General features: G+C 32.0%; 1 protein-coding gene across 2 annotated transcripts in view; it reads right to left on the bottom strand.

Annotated features, from left to right (window-relative positions):
* Positions 1-2,890: 2,890 nt before the first annotated feature.
* Positions 2,891-21,881, bottom strand: part of RYK (receptor like tyrosine kinase) — a 34,955-nt gene continuing 15,964 nt past the window's right edge. Inside the window, exons 5-15 of one of the 2 annotated variants that reach the window (XM_083363709.1) lie at positions 20,185-20,241; positions 18,946-19,090; positions 16,661-16,761; positions 14,495-14,620; positions 13,184-13,270; positions 10,088-10,157; positions 9,541-9,673; positions 7,423-7,532; positions 6,766-6,925; positions 4,415-4,551; positions 2,891-4,090 (exon numbers count right to left, since the gene is read on the bottom strand). In XM_083363709.1, the coding sequence (XP_083219835.1) occupies positions 3,979-4,090; positions 4,415-4,551; positions 6,766-6,925; positions 7,423-7,532; positions 9,541-9,673; positions 10,088-10,157; positions 13,184-13,270; positions 14,495-14,620; positions 16,661-16,761; positions 18,946-19,090; positions 20,185-20,241 (1,238 nt within the window). In that variant the 3' untranslated portion in view covers positions 2,891-3,978. Of the gene's footprint in view, positions 4,091-4,414; positions 4,552-6,765; positions 6,926-7,422; positions 7,533-9,540; positions 9,674-10,087; positions 10,158-13,183; positions 13,271-14,494; positions 14,628-16,658; positions 16,762-18,945; positions 19,091-20,184; positions 20,242-21,881 lie in introns of both variants that reach the window. The other variant, XM_083363708.1, reaches the window with a different exon arrangement.

Raw genomic sequence — 21,881 nt, forward strand, 5'->3', positions numbered from 1 at the left:
TGTTCCAAAGATTTATTATTTCATTTTAAATTTTAAACTTCCTTGCCTTCAGTGTTTCTTCAAATTGTAAGTCATTCACAGCTGCTTTTGTGAATTGGGTGGCTATATAAATCTATGAAACAAAGGAAAAAATATTGATAAATTCATGCTGGCTTCTTATATTTGCTACATGGTTTTCAATGTGCTTAAGATCACTCTCTTTAGATACAGAAAAAGCAGAGATAATGTAACATTTGAGCAAGCCAGCTAGCAGATATTGGAAAAACAGCAGAGATAGCAGTAAGATACAATTGAAGCAAACACAGGAGCCTTAGGGGAAAAAAACCCAAGGAAATTAAATATATTTAAGCATACAGAGAACAGACTGCCATTTATCTGTCCACTCTATAGTAGCTTGCCATTATAATACTTCCACATCCATCGCCACTATCCTCTGAGCATCTTATAAAAGCCGTAGTGGCACAGTAGTTAGAATGCTGGCTAATTCTTCCAACTGCCAGCAGTTTGAATCTCATTGGTTGACTCAAGCCTTCCATCCTGCCAAGGTCAGTAAAATGAGGACCCAGATGGTTGGAGGCAATATGCTGACATTTGTAAAACTGTTTAGAGAGGTAGAAGCAGTAAAAAAGTCTAAGTGCAATATATTTCTATCTTTAAAATAACCAATTCAAGATCTCCCTTTAGAATGAGTACATCACCTTTTGCCATCAGTCAGTATTTTAAAAATGAAACAATTTATACATCTATGGATACATTTACAGAAGAACTGTAGCACTGTTGCCCTGCATGCTACTTCTCTTGTACTGCTCGCTCTCTTTTACATTAATAGGCAAAATTATACTGTAATGATTTCTGGACTATATTTTCAACCAGGGACTATTCATGCTGATAATTCCCAACTGTGAATGATAAAATGCAATATCATAATGGATGCTGGATTAAGGTTTGTAAGAAACTGGCAGCTCTTTATGAATATGAAACTCTCTTAATTATATCTTTTTGGGCTCTAAACCTCTACAAAATTATGGAAAATGTTGATACTTAAAACTTAATGTTTAAAAACTTCATCAATGCAAATTGTTTAATTGAAGCACTGAATATGAGCCTGTTTTAAGTAAGAAAATTTCCCTTCAAGGCATTCCTACCAAACAGACATTAACCTACCAGTTTCATTAGTTTTTCTTCTAGTTAGCTACCATAGACTTACACTGCCAAGTCTACTACCCTCTAGCTAACTAGTGCTACTTCCAATATTCCTACTGGTCAGGATGGTTGGGTGAGTATCTGGAGCCACATTTTCCATCAAATCTCTCCAAATAATTTAGAACATTTACAAATGAACTCATCTAGTAAGGTTGCTGGACTGCCCCATGGAAGATATCCCAGAAGGCTGCTGCCATCTCTGATATTTAAAAAATTAGCTGTATGCTAGAAAGAATTAACTTTCAAACAACACTTTAAAAAAAGCCTAGGCAGTTATAGGCATCTTTTTCATTACAGACAGGCACATGAGGTAACAAAGCAGCTGTAGATGGATGTTTTATTAAAAGTAATATGTGTACTTTTGTTGTTGGCCATACTAACCAATTTGCTCCAGGTATTAAAGCAAATACTTTGTATCTCCCTCGGCACCCAAAGTAGTAAAAAAGAAAGAAAAAAACAAGAGTAAAGCAAAGGAATAAATCAACCGAGAATTTACTTACTATAGATTGGTATTAATTTTGCAAATTTTGTGTAGAAATACTCTTCCCTGAAACTAGAGATAAGCATATGGGATGGAACTTTTTGGAAGTGCTTGATTTTGGCCTAATTTCATTGCTATTCAAATTATTAAAAATACACAGTTTTAAATGAATACTCACTTTCAGATTCATATCAGATTCTAAGATTAATCACTCACTGCTGCTCTCAAATCTTATTCATAGAACACTGGGTTCAATGGTGCCAAGTAATTTTGGGAAGGACAAAGGGCTTCATGTAGCTTATAAGTGGTACACCTGACTTGCTTCATATTCTCTTTTTTTGTTCATGAAATTTTGTTTTAATGTTATTCTGCAATAATTGTAGTGCAACATTCTAGGAAGAATTTAAATCTTCTATCCATTTTTGAAGTCCCAATGGTAAAGTACAGGAAACAACCAAGTAAGCTTTCATGGTGAACTTTCTTTCCAATATCATCAGTTTGGGACTTTTATCTTATCATACGGATTTGAACACTAAATCCGTTGTGTCAAAGATAGAATTCCTAACATATCTTATCTGTAACTGCACAAACAGGAACTAAGAAAGATTTCTCCTGGATCGAAAAATAATGTGTCAAAATTAAGACTTTTATTTTCACTTGTTCCACCATTTTGTTGCTGTATTCTCCAGACATACTCAACTGTAGTTTTGTGTCAGATCTCATGTGACACTAATAAGAAATGCAGAAAAAGTTGACAAAAATAAAACAGTGGAATGGCAGGAGAACGGCAAGCCACACTGGACAGAAACATGTTTCCTCAATGTGTATGAGAAAAATCTTTGGACATACTGTATGTTTTAAAAAGTTTGATTTAAACTATATTCAGTTACTATTGGGATTTTTCTATAATCTGTCAATTACATCTGAATTGTCTGAGAACAGGAATTCAAACAAAATGGCAGAACTATTACTTAAGTATAAAAATAATTTCAGCATTTTAAAGCCAATTTTTATCATCCTCTTAGAATACCAATGAGATTTGAGCAATAATCTTATTGGTAGTGGACTTCAGTATGTGAGAAATAATAAAATGGCTTCATTTTCCCAAATTTTGAATTAAATGTTGATTAATGTATTTAATGCTATACTACAGTATCAGATTTAGAATTTCACATTAAATCGTAACAACAATTTCTTCTACTCATCAACTGTGTCCTTAAAATATATATATATTTTATTCCTTTTCAGGTCATAAAAAATCCTACACATATAAACCAGTACCATTTTAACAAGAAAAATTGCATTCTATAAACCAGGGTGAAAGACTTCTAATAAAAAGACAGCTTCAACATTTTTAACATTCGTAATAATGTGATACCAGATTTTTAAAATTTAGCATGAGTCTTAATTTTACTTTCAATGTATGTCCCAAAAGTATTTTTTCAAAAGGCAACTGTACTTTGTTCTGAAGATGTTTTGCTTCTTCTGTTTTTTAATGAAAAGCGAAACATCTTCAATGAAAAACGAAGTACAGTTGCCTTTTGAAAAAGCACCTTTGGGACAACCATAACCTGGATGATTGAGAATCTTCATAGACACTTTCAGTGAATAATACATAATCTTTAAATAATTTCTTGCTGTCTTAGAAAGGGGCACAATGAAAATACTTAAAAGTATTTTCCCAATAAAAACTGCTATGAAAAATGGGATTAAAAATAAGAAAAGGCCACTTGTGGTTTCAACAATACTGTGCTATCATCTTAAAATAAAAGCAATTGATACAAAGAATTCCAACTACAAACCCAAACACCAAAACCAGTCAAGTAATTTTAAATATTTTGATGCTGCAATACACTAAGACATTTGGGGATAAGGAAAAGAGGGGAAAAAAAAGATGGGTGAATTTTGCCCCTTGAATCTTTTTTTAACAGACATCTCCCATTTCTCAGTTATTTCCTTGAAGTTCGCATCTAGTTTAGCAGTGCCAAAATTAACCTTGCATTTTTGTCAATTTGTTTACATGAATTCTTTTTTGAAATCAGAAAAGTTTTATTTTTCAAATAATTGTCATTTTGAATAATTCCCAAATCTTCCCCAGAATGGGTTATCTCTTTTAAGGCACAATGATTTTGGAAAAAGATCCTCTACTGAAGCTACTGCTTAGTATGTTGATTCCCTGATGTTAATATTACGTGAAGACTCCACAAAAATTAATATAATTTTCTTCCAGGTTTTTCAAGACAGAGGTTATAGTTGCATAAATAGATGGCAATGTTTTCTCTTGTTGAATATTGTCAGACATAAGCTCCCAATGCTGCATGAAATTCAGTGAGACACTGCACCAGCTGCTGGAATTTAGGTCTCTCCTCAGGATCTAGTGCCCAACAACAAGCCATCACAGCAAATCTAAAAAAAAAAAAAGCAGGCAAGCAGAAGTCGTTCAATCTTGTAATACTGTAGCACAATTTATACATTTGTACAATATACACAATTTAAGTTACTTTTGTATACATTTTAATATAAAGCACTTTGAGATTTTATTTTTTTCTTCCAACTCAGTAGATTATGGTCTTAGTTATTATGGCCTTGACTATGAAAAATTGTAAAAATAAGCTCTCAAGTTCCTTTGTTTGCCCATTCCTATAGAAAAAGAAATGCTGGATCTATCTAAAGTTAGTTCTCACTGATTTACCAAGTGTAAGTCACCATCAACTGCAACCATGTACTTACAATTCATCGGGGCAGTTGATTGGTTGAGCTATTCTGTATCCATCCTTTAGATAGGCAGCCATCTCAAAGGGATCAATATCTACATATGGAGTTTGTCCTAATGTCATTAATTCCCATAAGGTCACCCCGAAAGACCACTAGAAAACATTAGAACAGCTGATTAGAATTTGAATATATTGTTTCACATTTAGGAATTCAGAGCAAATGTTTCTAAATATTTAATATAACATTTAAATATGGGTGAGTTGCAGTGTAACCTAACAGACATGGTAGCAAAAATTGTTTAGTTACTTTTTTAAGTGTTTCACTTTGTATTCAAGCATAATAGAAACACACATGCAGGATAACACAACCTGAATACACAACCATATATTTAAAATATAGTCAATTAAAAAAAGAGTTATTTTATATTTAGGATCATATCATCATACCATCATTATCATCATTATGCTGTACAAGAATTTACAGTTTGAAAATAATCTAAACATTTCCTGTAATCTTAATATAAAAATATGAGAAACAATTACAGAATTGAGATGCGTTTGCTAATTAGAGCAGTTCTAAAACTCTCCCAAAGACCAGGAAAAACAATTGTCGCTGCAGAGTGCCAGTAATGAATCTTTCTATAATAGAAATCTTTGAAGATGGTAGTAGTAGCCTTCTCATTCCACTGAGATGCTAATAGACTGGACTGATAAATTATGCTATTCTCTTAAGTGTCTTATTTTCCCAATTGTATCAATGGAAGACAACGTATGTAGGAGGAAAAATTGAAAGAAAGTGATAAACTCATTTTGAAGGCCTTGAGCTGGCCCTGCTTTAAGAAGCAGGGATTTCATTTCTTTGGAACTGGCCTGACAAATGTAGTTAACATGTACTTCTTGCAAACAAAACAAACTTATCTCAAAACTAACAAAATTCAGTGAACTGTTTTAACAAAGTGAAAAATACTCTCCAGATATTACAAATCCTATACAATAGCTTGGTTTTCAATGGAAATTATTCAACAATCCAGCTATTAAGAATATGTAAGCTAGCAAATAAACTAAAGGACTCTGTGACAGCACTTATAAGTAGTAATGAACTTGCAGATGCATTTTTCTGGATTGGGAAGAGGGAACAGAAGTATAATACTATAAATACTTTCACAGAACGTATGTCACAAAATTCAATATGTTAGACTCCCAAGTAAGTGGCATGCAGCTTTATGATCATTTCTATTAGCCTTAATGATATCAATAAATAATGCAGCTAAAATGCTTTAAAAGCTCAAGATTGCTAGGATTTCTAAATGCAATAATAGGGTAGAATCTTCTGGTTAGAAAAAGGGAAATAAGATTTAAATCTGACAAAAGTTAGATAACATTTTAAAACTACTCTTTATTCCTTTATTATTCTAGGGTATTTTAATGCTATTAAGATGTCTGGTGGTTCAATGTTTTTTGCTATAAAGTAACATTCATGAGGGCATAGCAATTCACTAAAATGTTTTGCTACAAAGATTTCTAAATACAAAACCTAGGATAAAAAACATGAATCTCCAAACTTAGCAACTTTAAGACTTTTGGATTTCAACTTCTAGAATTCTCCAACAAGAATGGCTGAGTGGAAGTTGAATTCCACAAGTCTTAAAGTTGCCATGTTTGGAGATTCCTGACCTAAAATAAAAAATCACATATAAACAGCTCATATATCATAATCAAATAACGTGCATGTAGACCTAGAAGAAAGAATTAAGGAAGATTTCAGCCATTAAATCATTTCAGCCACGGAAGATGCAAAATCTATATCTCATATAATAATTAAAAATCCAAATACTGCACTTCGGTTCATTTGGAATGTATTTCCTGGTTTACTAACTTTTTCGTGTAATTTTAAAGGCTGGCTAATAAGACTGGTAAAGGAGTGAGAAACATTAAAAGTAACACAAATGTTACTTTAACAAAAATGATGAGCCCAAACGAAAGTGAATTGTTCTGGATCTTATTAGATAAAATGCAATATACAGCTAATTTATAATACATCATCTCATTTTAAAGTTTAAGAAAGGATATTGTCATATGCTTTGAACTCTGTAGATAATAAAATTTAAGCTGACACATTCTGTCTTCACTGTTATATTGTAATGAGTTTATATAGCTTTTACACACATTCTAATATAATGAATAAGGGTAGCTCCTTCGAACCCCTTCCAGTTATAAATGATGTATACAATGGTATTTCCAAACTATTTTTGCTTTCTTAAGATCATACTGATCATCTTAAGAAAGCTAATAGAAATTGTGATTTTAAAAATATTTACAAGGTTTAAAAGATTCTAATATGGCGTTGAATGATTTATGTTAACTTACCACATCACTAGCACCAGAAAATTCATTGTTAACCAAGCTTTCAAGAGCCATCCAACGCACTGGTCTGTTTTCATTATCTCCAAGGCAATGATAATCCATTGGAAATAAGTCTCTGGATAGAGCATTATCTGTAATCTTTACCTGAAGTGCATCATCAATGCTGCATATTGAAATATATATGGACAATCTTTTAGGCAAGGCAATAAACTTTTATAGGCAAGTCTTAAATCATCTTAAGTCATCCTTCCTATGCAGAGCTCAGAAAATGACACTGTATAATATAGTCTAATATTAGTAGTACAAACATAATTTGTTTTATTATTGTTTAGGGTTTGACACTTCTTAAAACGTGTGTTCCATCCCATTTTGCTGCCACCATGGTTCATCCAAATATGTAAAAATTATATATGTTGAAAACTTTTCATTAATTTTAAATATTGGTGCTGAAAATAACACATGGAGTATGGGCAAGGAATAACCTGCATTTTTCATGGCCCAGCAAATACAACCTTTTGGGATTTTAGAACCCTCATATTCCTGCACTACCTCTGATGAGAAAGGGTGACGTGAATACTGGCTGAACAGTACAGCATTTGAAATAATGTTCTTAAAACATCACCGCTTTATGTATTTATCTCTTTAGACCTCAAGACTTACACACAGTTTCTAGCAGCCAAGTCTTTGTGAATAACTTCTCTTCGGGCCAAATAGCTCATTCCACAGGCAATTTGAATTGCCATATGTACAAGGTCTTGTTGAGAAATTGCCTGAAATAAAAAGTGAAATTTAATTAATTTGTTCAAACAAAATTTAGTTATTATTTATTTATGGTTCATGACCAAAATGTAGTTCACCCTAAAAAGTAAATGGTCACTGAGAAAGGTCATCAAAATAAAAATCTGAGCTACATAGTTTTGATCTTTAGCTTAGATCTTTTTGTAAGTCTAGAGCAAAAACCTGCTGTTTCAGTGCCAGCAAAGCTTTCTCCAACGCAACTAAACTCAAGATATTAGACATGCCATCTGATTTTAGATTCAAATTTTGATTCTAATGATGTAAAATTATCCTGAAGGGTTATGCGAGACCAAAGGGCTATCAAGCTAGATCTATGAAGTTAGATTTATACGCTGGTCATTATCAAGTGGAAAAGTCACAAGAATTGATGGAATATCTAAAAAATATGGCAAACATTAGAAGACTAGTGAAGTCTCTAGCCAAACTATACCATCAAACCTGGAGAATTATACAGTGGCCAACAGATTGGAAGAGATCAGTCAACATATTGATTTTACATATATTATATAAAATTCTTTATTTCACAAGTTAGCAAAATAATGCTTAGGATCATCCAATGCATATTCAAATCATACATGAAATGGGAGATATTAGATATTCTTTAGAGAAGATCAAGGATCACAAAATAGTACTGCTGATGTGTGTTAGATAACTGAAACAAAGAATACCAAAAAGAAGTCTGCACTTGCTTAATTGGTTATAGAACAGCTTTCAGTCGTGTTGTTCATGTCAAACTGTGGAATGTCCTTAGAAAAATGAGAATCCCAGAACATTTCAGTGTCTTCATACACTATAAAACCTACACACAGGTCAACAAGCTAGTCTGGATAGAACATGGTAAAACAGACCTGCTCCATATTTGTTCAATTTGTATGCTGAATATATGTTGAGAGAAGTTGGACTGGAAGAAAATGAGCATGTTTTTAAAACTGAAGAAACATCAATAACCTGTACTATGTTGGGGATATTGCACTGGTAACTGAAAATGCAAATAATCTACAAGTTCTAGTTGTGAAAGGCAAGAAGCATAGTAAAAAAATGGTACTAAGTATAAACATAAAAGATCAAACTAATGATAACAGGTAAAGTAAGCAGCCTTAGCAATGATTATACAGATACTAAAATGGTGGGTAGCTTCTTTTAGCATCAACTATCAATAGTAAAGAAACCAGCAATCAAGAAATACACTGTAGACTAGCATTTGGTAGATTTACAATGAAGGCCTTGGAAAAAATATTCAGATGCTGTGATGCAACAACATATACAAAGATTAGAATGCACACAAATGTTTTCTCTGTGACATTCTATGAAAGTGGAAGTTGGACTGAAGCAGTTTTAGTCACATAATGTAAAGACCTGGCTCTCTGAAGAAGTCTATAAAGTTTGAAAATTGTGAAGGGAATAGAAGAAGAGAATGACAAGCAGTAAGGTGGACTCAAGACCGGGCTGGGAATAGATAATCCTGGAGAACTCTATGTAGTCACTAAGAGTCAACACTCACTTGATAGCATGTAATCAATCACCAGCATGTTTGTGCATTTTTATTGAATAGCTTCAATAAAAGGAGTCATAATTCAATATTTACAAACAAGCAATGATTTTATCCCTAGCAGCCTACAGAATAAATGCAAAATGATATGCACATGCACAATTTTCAATTTGATGGTGGATGGAAGAGGAGACTTTTAGTTGCTACAAACTTATTCCGTGCTTAAGTGTAAGATTGTTCAGTTTACTGCTTAAAAAAGAGTTAAAAACATACTGCCTATTGTTCAAGATTTGTAACAAAACTTGGCAATATCATCAGAGGGTATTCTACATTGTGTGGCCTATGTCCCCAACTTTGATACAACATTTTGATAAAAACAAGACATTGTGAACCTTTTTCAGATCATGTCAGGAAATCATGTGGTATGGTTTGAGTGTTTATAATATCCAAAGCGGAGACAATTTTGAATCCTAGGATTAAGCACATTTTACCTGAGGGTTATTAGCTTCTACAAGTTTGCATTGTCGCAAAAAAAGCTTGAGATTCCCCCAATTCATGTAAGGCAATAGCACCATTGGTTTTTCTCCTTCCTCAATACAAACATGAGTGATTGGGAGTAGATTTCTGAAAGAAATATAGTGTTTGTTATAATGTTACGCTATTTCTTTGTTAATTACTAATTTCTTTACTAATTACTATTCTATGACCAATCAGTACTGTTGCATAAATTGTAGAATTATTATCCCTTAATTATCCTTTTTGTTTCTGTTATATTTCCCCCAAATTTTTTTCTATAGAAACAGTACACAAAAATATATCTAGGAGTTAAATTATTCTTGGTGAAACATGCTTTCATCACCCTCAAATGCTTCTGTTATCTTTTACTTTATGTTTGCTCTTTAGCTAATAATGAACAAGATATTCCTGAAGGCAGAATCTTCCATAATTTTTTTAAAGCTATTTCCTGACACAAATCTTAAATAAACCATTCAATTCCACAAAACAATTTTATTGCGATTTTAAAACAAGAACACTAACCTGTGATGAAGACCTCTGAGTTTACTGCTTTCTGTCAGCATCATTGTTATTTGAATTTCTGAAGCTTGATCTAAAAAGCCAAATTTTTGTTAAAATCTATTTGCATAGACAGGAAAAAGCTTTCTTGAATTGAGTAAGGAGACTTAAATATAAAAAAAATCAAAATGCCTGAAGAATATAGAAACTGGATGAAGAATTGTATTTCCTAACTTCTTAAGTTTGATGCAGAATAATTTGGTAGCATTTTTAAAAATTCTGATTGGTCTGGTCACTTCCTTTTTTTGGTAATAAGTTGGGATCTCCAAGTAATAAATGAAATATGCATGCTCAAAAGTGGGTATTTATACATGAAATAATTTAACAACATTTATCTGAAACAATCCCATACTTCATTGTTATATATCTAATCATACCTACAACTTTTCCATTCCACTTTACATGAAAATACCTTTGAAGAAAATAAAGCGACAAGGGTATGCTGCTGAATTAAAGCTCTAATACAATTTTTTAGATACTAGATAACTGTGACCCATTGGGTTGTTTTCTCAAGATGGTTCTTTACCTAAGCAGAGAAACAGAATAGCCACAGGCAGGCAAAAAAAAACAACAACAGTGAGAGCAGGAATGACTTCTAACCTGCCTGCCTGCTTCCGAACTGACAGTTTGTGGCAAGTGGCAGGGAGTGTTGGAAATCACTCTTCCTACTGCTTAGTTGATCCACAGAACTGTCTACCATTTTGTTGAAAGATTGGGGAACAAAGGGAGTCATAGACCGTGAGAAAAACTGCACCTTCGTTTCCCATCCCAAGAGCCCCTTTCAGGGAGAAAGAGGGATCACTCCTCGACCACCACGTCCCCCAGCCAGCCCTACTTTGCCAGTAAGCATCCAAGTCACTCTCTTTTCCTATCTTTGCTGCCCGTTCAGAAATTTCAAAACTGCAGCCTTGGTCAGGCCTTGCTGTCAGCTGTAGGTCAAGAAAAAGTGAGAAAGAAAGTGGAGATACACCCCTCTTATCTTCTTTTGTGCTATGGAATGTATACATTTCTGGGAAGTATAATGAGAAGTAGCAGTGGCACTGAAGCAGCCACAATTTTAGTTAATTTCAGTCTCATAAATTGTTGGGTCCCAGATTTTGGATGCATTCTGTAAGTTAGCTCATTTCAGGTATCTTGGTTCAAAATTTGTCACCCTATAATGCATTGTTTCATCTAATTGAAGGTTGCAAATAAACAGATATGAAAGTTTTGGAAACATATAGATTGCATGGAGGGACACCTAATTGTAATGACATTATAAATATTATAGTAAAAATAACAGTAGTAAAAGAGGATACAGTAATAGAATACAGATTATAAATGTGTGTGTGTGCATAGATATCAAAAAATAAAATGTGCATAAATAATGTTCTTATGAAATAGTAAGCATTTAGATATCACATATAACTCTACAATTGGAAGAAGCAGTACACATCAAAGCATATTCATTGGATTAAATTATCAAACTTTTCACTCAGAGAACAGAAGTTAACAAGTTAAAGGATTTAAAACTGTGCTTATAATTTTATCTTAAACTAAAAAGTTTAAGTTAATAACTATGTAAGTTTTTAAAACTTAGTAACTTTTATAGTAAGTAACTATAACAACTCTCTCTAGCAGACATGGATCAATTATGAAATGTTCTCAAGGTATCTAATTTGCTGGGCGTCACACAATACTATCCATTTCTCTTGCACATACATTATTGGACAAACTATTCTGATTGGGAAATAAAAACAAACAAAAGCAAAAGATGGATACTATAAGCACATCAACAATATTTTGGAAGCTTTTTCTATACAAAATGTCAATAAAAAACAGAAGTTATTTGCATGTAAATTACTTATTGCCTAAATTTGTTTAAAGAATCTGTTTTATTAATTAGATACTTTTCAACTATGAATAGCCGAGTCAAAAAGCTGACTTACATTCAGAGTAAACTAGGATATTAAAATACTGTTCTACTCAAACTGTTTTATCTTTTTAAACAGTTACAGAAATTTGGATTTGATCCCAGGTACTTGAACCATGCCTGATAGGATCATTTCCAAAGGAGAACTCTTCTATTCATGCAATATAAACTCTAGATCAAACCTATTGTATTTTCTTATCAAGATAATTTCCTTGTTGTTTCTTATAAATCACCCATTTTTCCAAGAAAACAAACCTAACCCATAGTCAGTAATTTAAAATGGATACCCACTCTACCTAAGATGCAATCAAAGGGGACATTGAAGTGAATATGCTGTGGAAGAGTTTCCCTCCCACAGAAAGGTCTCCCATCAAACTGCATCTTCTCTTACTTTCCAGGAAGCTTTTTAAAAATGGTTTTTAAATGCAAATATGGGGATTAAGGTGAGGATAAGAGAAAGCTGAAATAAATTTGACTGTTTAGTACTGTTTTCATATATTATTATCATTTTGAATCTATATTGATTCTTGATAATACTTATAGCAATCAGTTATCATTTATTGTGATAGATGTTGATAGTACTTATGTGCATTATTGCTATGTCTTATAATTTTGATTTATGTATTATGCATTTAATGTTATGCCATAAGCCTCTTAGGAACTATATAATTGAAATAGCATAGAAACATCTGCAATATATTTTACAAAATTGTGATAAAAGCAAAATAGGTGGTCAAGATTCCTTCAAGTTTTCTTAATTCTAGACATCTTCACAAGACCATGTACTTGGTTCTTTTAACTAGAGAAGTACAAGCTACCATCCCTTTAAATTTATTATTCCAAGCTAATATGTTTTATGTGTTTCCATTTTTTTTCCTGTTATCACTTATATTGCAAATTGACTTCTCAATAGAATTAGGATTAAGTTCCATCTAAAAACACATATTTCTAAGGTTCATTGGCAGGCATCAACTTCCAGAGTCACTAATCCAATCTCTTTACTGTTTTGTTAGCTTGTATGCTTGAAATGTACACGTGTATAGTAAAATGGGACAATCTACTCTTCTCTGAACTGAAAATGATGTGTGCTAAAGGACATTTCTTTTGATACACCTAGAAATGAATGAAATTCAATGTTAAAAACTTACCTTTTACTGTTTTGACAAACACTTGTTTTTCTTTACTAGGATCTTTATCTTCTATTAGAATACCATGGAAAATTCTACCAAATGTGCCTGATAATAAGAAAAATTAAAGAAAAAAACTAATATAAAGATATTTGTACATACTTCGAACAACTAAACTACGAAGAGTAATTAAGCCTCCTCCTCCTCAGAACATTCACAGCTGCAGCTTCTTTGCTTTCAATCACATAGTATTTGATACCTGAATTTTGATTTGTCATTGTATAATTTGGAGGAATAAACAAATGACTGTCAATATAAACTTTAATATAAACTTTAGAAGCTAACTCAGTTATAGCGAAACCCTCATTTTCAAAACATGCAGAACTCATCAAACCCATCCACTCAACCACAATTCAAAACACTGCCCAGTGTCACTGAGACATACACATTTAATAAAATATTATTATTGAAATACAGTTTAATATAGACTGTGCTGAAACCTTTTAAAGTCCATTTTAAGACCAGCCAGATCATCAGATAAACTGAAAATCATAATATTTCCTTGGTTAAATTGTTCTTCCAATTGTGCACCTTGGTTGCCTCAAGCATTAGAATTAATTTGATTAGAAAAGCTGGGAAATGAGCAAGTTAACCAGAAGTTAAAACCTTAAGAAGCACCATCGATGTCAAGAGCTTCGACATGACATCTGAGCAAAAACTATAGCAATGGCTGTTTATTATGTAACATTGAAAACCTATTTTTGAGAACAAAAATTATCTTATGGTAAAATATAGATATTATTTTATTATTACATAATTTACACTGTACAGATCCTGACTCAAAGAAATTCTCTTCCCTAAGCATCAAGCAATAAGAACTCAGATTCAGGGGGTACAGCATCTTGCTAAATCTTTGACTTATTTTATAAATCTTTGACTTACTTTGGAACCTAAGCAGCATCAGCTCTGGTTAGTAAATTGCATATGGAAACCATATGTAATTCCAGGGTTGCCAGCTAGATTGGGAAGTTTAGAAAAATTTCTAAAGAAGATGCTACAATGAAATGCATTTTTATGCTCCTCTAGGGCAGCTTAATCTTAATTTGATTATTTTCTCTATAAAAAAGACCATTTTTCCCCCCATCTTGTGCCAGGCACCTAAGTCTAAGTTGTAACAAAAAACTCTGATAAAAATCAGTTTCTTAAATTGATCATTTTCTTGATTATTTTAGTTAACTCTTTGCTTAAATTTACCAACTTCTGAATAATTTGCAGAAACTGTGAAAAGAAACAAAAAAAATGTAAAACAAATGAGCAACTCTTAAATAATACCTTCCTGAAGAACATCTTTTAGTGTTATCCTCTCTCTGGAGATTGCTATATCCTTCACTTTAGCTTTTGCCTCTACCAAAGTTACACTTTTAAGGTCATTCTTCTCTATCCGTAGAGTAGGATAACCTGAGGAACCAGCAAACCCAAACAATACCAATATAAATATCAAATGTAAATATTTGAAGTGCAGGTTTAATTAAACAATTTATTCAAGACAAAAATATGCTGCAATTTAAAGAAAAATGTCATTTTTAATGCTCTAAGAAAAATACATGCTCCGTGACAATACACAGGGTAAAACTAAAACACACCATATAAAACTCTGGAAGATCAAAATACCAAAACCAAACCAAACCAAACCCAATTCAATGTTTTCTACATGATGATAAAACAATTTCCTCTTGGCTAATTACTAAATACTACACAAGCTTATAATATTTTATTAGTTAAGAAAGCAGGTACGCTGCCATCTTCTGGGCTTTAAATGGTACTATTATATGAAAGCTGTTTATTTCTTTATATACTTTGAAAAATCAAAATCTCTTAGAATTTATAGCAATTGTTTTCATAAAGATATTGCTTACTTAGGGAGAGTGGTAAAGTATATTGTAAAGTATGTTCAAAAATATTTTTAGCAGTAAATTAGTTGAAACATTTTCTTTGCTAGACAGGATACTCACTTTCGTTGTGAGTTACACAATGACAATAAAGATATTCTATTCTATATGTTGATGGAAGCCCTCAATTCCTCTCATTAAATAACCATTCTCTATGTGATTATTCAAGGAAAAATGAACAGTATTCTGCATTATAGCCTAACAGGATTAATTGATTCAGTCATAGACAAAATAATTACAGTAATTTCAAAGAGCTAGCCTATTTCAAAAATAACTTAGTTTACACACTGAGACAGCAATGTCAACCCCCCCCCCTAAAACAACCAATGTATCACAGAGATTTAGTACTAGAATTCAGATATTAGCACAAGCTGACGTCTATCATTATGGTATTTAACTTTTGTACCATAGGAATTATAAAACTAGTATGTGATGTATTCTTTTTCTGAAAATCCCTTTATATTAGTCTTTAACTTAGGGGCAAAACAATCTGACCTCAATAGTCAGAGACTATAATAAAAAATATCAGGATTTAACTTTAATTGGTTTTTTTGTCCTTGATGGATATATAAAACAAGATGCCTAACAATATGCCAATCATGGTTTATATACCACTTAAACAAACTTTAAAATATTTATTGGAATGCTGGTCCACTTAAAATAGTTTTCTTGAGAATAGTCGTGCTTATTTTCCTGTGAATATAAGCAAATATTGACTAATTATGATCAATTATGCCAATAAAAGTATTGCCTGAACTCTGGCACAGGGACAATGAATAATCCAAACATTTAGCTCTTTTGATATTTGTCTATAATGGTGTGATAAATCTGGGTTTGTGGCAGACCTTCACTGCATTGCTTTGCCTGCTTTCACTCCAGGTTAAAAAGATAAGATGAGATGAGATGAGATGGGATGGGATGGGAAGGGGAGATAGGGTAAGATAAGATAAACTTTACTGTCATTTTTTACTGTGGGCACACTTGCACACATTAAAAATGAAATTCTGTTGCATGCTTTCAAAAATGTATGCATACATAACACACATATAGACATGCTATATACATACATATGTACTGTATATACCTACACCCTTACATATAAATACATATAAATATTAATCAGTTAAATAGGATTAACATTATTATGCAATAAAACAGATATACTTTCTAAAGTTTTATCATTGAAAGTTCAATAAAATTGATTTCTCAAAATGATGGATTGAACCCTTAATTAAAGTTAAAAGGTTTTTTTTAATTATATGTGCCTCTTTGTTTTCTTGTAGCTCTGAAAATTTAAGGGCAAAATTACGTAACTGTTTTTATCTCACCTCTTAGTCAATATCAATTTGATTTTTTTAAACCATCAGCAACTACACAGTTTTTCTCAACTTTGGCTGATTACCAGTTATATGAATTTCAGTTCCTAAATTTTCAACAATGGACATGATAGTTGGGGAACTCTGGGAGTAAAATACTACATAACTGGAATATGCCCAGATTGCAAAAGACCAATGCACAATGCAAAACCTTTAATTAGTTAAACACTTACTGGTAATTGGTGTAGCATTATTAGGTGTGTCAGCTCTCAGATACTGGGTTGTTTGAGTTGAAGGCTGAGATAAACCTTGAGAACTACTGCTGTTACTAATGCTGTTTTGGAAAACAAACACAAAATATATCATTGTTTCTAAAACTTGCACATCAAGTTTCAAAAATTATCTCCTTCAGTTTTCTGAGGATATGGCACAATTTCAACTTTTCTAAATTACTTTTGCACTTGTAGTCTAAACATCACAAAATGTAGCTTGCATTCCATCAAAGATATTAAAAGACTTAAGCAACCTCAATCAAGCTAGGAAATAGAAAAAAAGCCAATAAACAGCATTTCTGAGAAATATAATTTAAAACAAATAAAACTTTAAGCCCTGTATACCCTTCTCTAAAAGAACAGGTACAACTTGTAACATAATGACCATAACAGTGTTCATATTTGAATATTTATATTCAATATTAGCTATGCTTTCCTTTTCAGACTAGAAAAGCTAAAGAAAGAAAAACAAAACTTAGGAGCTTTGCCTATTATGTCCATAACAAAAGACTACAAAGGAATTGCTAAGGCCCGAAATACGGAAACCAAGTTTGACTGGGCTTATGAAACATAAGGTTTTTCAAATATTCAGCATGAGAAGTACTTTTTCAGTTTTCTACAAAACTACAAAGGCTCTGAAATGTGAAGATAATAGCATATTTCGTATCTATTTTACTATTGTCCACATATCCATATTGGTCTGCTTTCTTCTATGCAGTCAGTACAGAAACAAAAAAAAAGCTGAAAGGAGACCACTAAGATATGCTCTATGAGGAGCTACCTTCTAAGACTGCTTGGTTGGAACAAAATATATGGTCCATTTGCTAACTTGCAGATGTCATTGACATATTATATTTGTTTGCCACTGGAGTACCTTACAAAGCACTGTGTTCAATTATTATTGTGGTAATAATTTATCTATTATGCACTAATTACAGCAAGGTCAAAATAACAGACATCATCACAGAGTATGAGCCAGGATAATTAGAAGTCATATATCCATTATGAACACTATATGAAAACTTACCTGTATATATTTTTATTACTGTTTTCATGTCTTACATTATAGATGCTTTATCCATTTTGTGAACTAACAGCAAGCATATGATTTTGGGAGTATAAGCATATAATAAATAAATTAAGCCTACCCTATTACTTTATTTAATTTTTATATCTATCTTATGCATGTGATTCCTGGCAACACACATAATTAAAATACAACGCTAAACAGTCAACATAACTCAAACACAACCACTAAAATACAATTAAAAACATTTAAAAACTATAATAACAACTTTGACATCTCTCTCATCTTTAGCACATTTCTCATCCCTTTGAGGGAAAATCAGAGGCACAAAGCTGTATAATTAGAGAGTGGCTGCCACAGGTAACTTAAGAATCATTTTTTTTAATTAGATCAGACTTGCACATATAAAACATGCTCTAGGCTTCTTTCCTTACTTTGTGCAAAGTCTAATTTGAAAATCCCGCTGTGATAAAATATTATTATTGAATTGTAAAACATTTGTGATATATTTCTTTCTTTTCCAACATCATCTCCGGTTAATCTTTAGTTACATTCACAGGTGGCCTGATAAATTGATAATAATTTTTAAGAATTTTGGTTTCTTTATTCAAATTCAGCATCTGTGAATAAACCTTTTAAAATTGGGAAAGAAAAATAATGTCCATTTCAATGTCAAGCATTTCAAATGGAAATGAATGTATGATGTAGTTTAGTAAACCAATTTAATAGTCAGTTATAACTGCTAAAAATAATCTTGCATTGCCTCTATGATACATTTGTTTGCAGATGTCCACAATTCATATCCAAATATGTTTTATAAATGATCCAAATACAGCAAAAAAAGGAAATTGGCTGCATAAGGCATAAAATGTTACAACTACTACATAGTTTATATTTTAGCATGAAAGTAATAGTACATTAAAATAATTAATTATATAACATGCCTTATTGGTTAACTACTGTATATGAAAGCAATGGTTTCAGAAGCACAATATATTTTAAGTCATGGTTCAGGTGCTATTTGGTTGCATCATAAAATGTTTTTCTTAATGTGCAACCATTACTTAATGTAACTAAAGTTTTCATGCTTCATGTAAGAATATTAGGAAAATTAAACAATTCAATATTGTCATGTTAGCTCCATCCAAACATATTATCTATTTTTCATTACAATAATTTTCTCATATGAAAACTGAAAGAACATGTAAGACCTTTTTACCTGTCTTCTAATTCTATTCTTTTCATACTGTGAAGATGCAAAACAGCTAGTATTATTGCTACCAGGAATATGACCGCACAGCAAACTCCTACACTGATATAAAACACACGCGTAGAAGTGGTGGGAGCTGCATTTACAGGATCAACTGAAATCGAACATAGAATTCAACAAAGAATTAGTGAAAATTAAATGAACATAATATTTGATAGCTCAAGAAAAAAATAATTTAGTTATGCATATATAAGGCTCAAAATTTTATTTGCAGAACTTTAAATTATAAAAGTGCATTTATGTCAGATTCAAATTCGGTTTATATCTAGTACATAAGAAATATAAAATTATTTATGTATAAATGTAACTGATAGAAAAAATTAATATACAGACTAATGAATTGGTTACTATAAAAACAACATGGCAGGAACAGCTTATTTGTTTATTCCTGTATGGATCTATACCACCCATTCATGAAGACTCGGTGGCTAACAATCAGGAACAGCATGAAATAAAAAGACCCCCTTTCCAAATATCTATAAAATAATAAAGCATACATAACATAAAGAAAATTGAGAAGATGTATTTTATTTAAATTTATATGGCTGCCCAGCTGTGACAATACAGTTGCAGTGGCATACAAAACTCTATGCCAGATTCTGATCTTCATTCAAAACATTCCCTGTTACTGAATTAGGTGGAACAACCAATAGTCACACTCAACTAGGCCCGGAAAAGATGTCTTTAGTATTTTACTTCTATTATATTGATAATGCTCAAGCATAAACTGCTAATTTAATATTCTTAGTGAAAGAGAATGACCAGGCTAAGGGGATCAAATACATAATCAATTTGGAGTCCCTAGGCCCCTATAACTTAAAATCTCTTATCTGGTACCAATTTGCCTTGACCGTTAGTAGTTCAGATTCTTGTGTATAAGTAGCATGAAATAAACATGTAGTGTTTTTGAACTCTATCCTGGTACCTGATTTCTTCCACCTGACAGTTAGTGCCCAATAGTGTCCAAATACAAAGTAACTTATGATTTTTAAATGAATAAGAGGGATGGAAAAAAGGTTTGACGGTCTGACTAAATTTTCTTAATTCAACAGCAGTGTGGGAAGAATTTAGTTTCTGTTTCCTATATGAGCAGGTAAAGAATGTATATGATCTTCTTCATGCAAATCGTAACATGAATTAAAAATAAGAGGGAAAAACCCCTACCGTTGTATATAAACATTTACTTACAAATGGCTTTAGTGTTATTTTTGTCTGATATTGGCAGCTTTACTTCTAAATCAAGTTCTAAAGATAAAGAGGAGAAAAGGGGCATTTTAGATTTAGATTTTAAGTTTTCTTATAAATTGCTTTTATTAGATGAGAATAAAAAAAGAAGTTATCCAAGCGCCAACAGAAACACAAAGCTTTGAAAGTTCGGTTATTTAAAAAAATTGTACACAATCCACGGTCTGCAGAGGAAATACCATAGCATGCAGTATCATTACCTCCAAGACTCTAGTAACAAAGTGATTACAACTTATCCAGTTGATTTGACATATATTAAAAACAAAATGCCCTCAGATAAACATAACTATTTCACAGGAAACAGGGAGAAACATAAAACTAAAATTAAATTGAGAATGTATTATAATCCTAGGAAAAAAAGAGATTAATAGTTGAATTAATTTGTCCAACATATTTCAAGGGAACATAATATTTAACTTTCTAAATTCAATTCATATTCTGCATTTAAATCCTGATCTTTTTCATATACCTAAAGAAGTAAATTATTGGAAAAAGTCTTGCGAAACTGCTGTAATCAATAAAACATATCCTTTCATGGTGGCCATATTTGCAAATGCAAACAAGATATGAAAAAGATGTTAAAACAATGGGATTTTATAAAGAACAGACAGAATTTGAACAGATACTGTTAAAAACAGATGAAAAGTTGATTAAGAAACTCTATAAATATCTGTTAAGCTTAAAGATGAAGGAAGAACAAGTAAAAGAAACAAAGATAATATGGTCAAAGAACTTTGGATATAATATAGAATTAGAAAACTGGCAAAAGTTATGAGAAAGAAATGTTAAATTAACTAAATCAGTGGCATATAAAGAAAACATATAAAATGTTTTACAGATGGCATATGACGCCAGTGAAATTAGCAAAAATGTTTAAAAATACTTCAAACAAGTGTTGGAAATGCAAACAAAGACCAGGTACATATTACCATATCTGGTGGACATGCCCTAAAGCAAAAAGATTTTGGTTAAAAATACACTTATGGTTGGAGAAAATGACTAAAAAACAAATAGATTTTAAGCCAGAATTATTTTTGTTAGGAATAATAGGAACAAATTATGAGAAAGACTACATATATTTACTTCTACACATACTAACTGTAGCAAGAATTGTATTTGCCCAACATTGGAAAAATGAAAATTTACCAACTGAAAAAGAATGTAATTAATAAAATTTTAGAGTGTGCAGAAATGGATAGATTGACTTTAAATATAAAAGAGAAAGAAGACTCAATGTATTTTAGAACATGGGATAATTTTTATCAATGGCTAGAAAAACAAGTTAGAGAGAAAGGAATATGTGTTAGCAAGAAGACCATCGAGCAATTAACATATTGTTTTATGATAATCAACTATTACTCTTTTTTTAAACACATGATGCTGTTTGCTAAATATTGAGAATGTTATTTGAAAAAACACACACATACAGGGCTTTTTTTCTAATAGAACGCTCAGAACGGCATTCCGGCACCTTTTTTTGACGGATTTTTTCAACTTTTGCACAAGCTGTGCTATTCCCTCTATTGGCTTTCAAAAGCCAATAGGGCCTTTCTTTGTTCTCCTTCCGGAGAGGGAGGTGCTGCTGCGGTGTCGGCTGCGAGCAAAGTTCAGAGGAGGCAGGTGAGGCCGCCCCAGCCATG

This window comes from Vipera ursinii (genome assembly GCF_947247035.1).
Source record: "Vipera ursinii genome assembly, chromosome: 5".
Lineage (NCBI taxonomy): Eukaryota > Metazoa > Chordata > Lepidosauria > Squamata > Viperidae > Vipera > Vipera ursinii.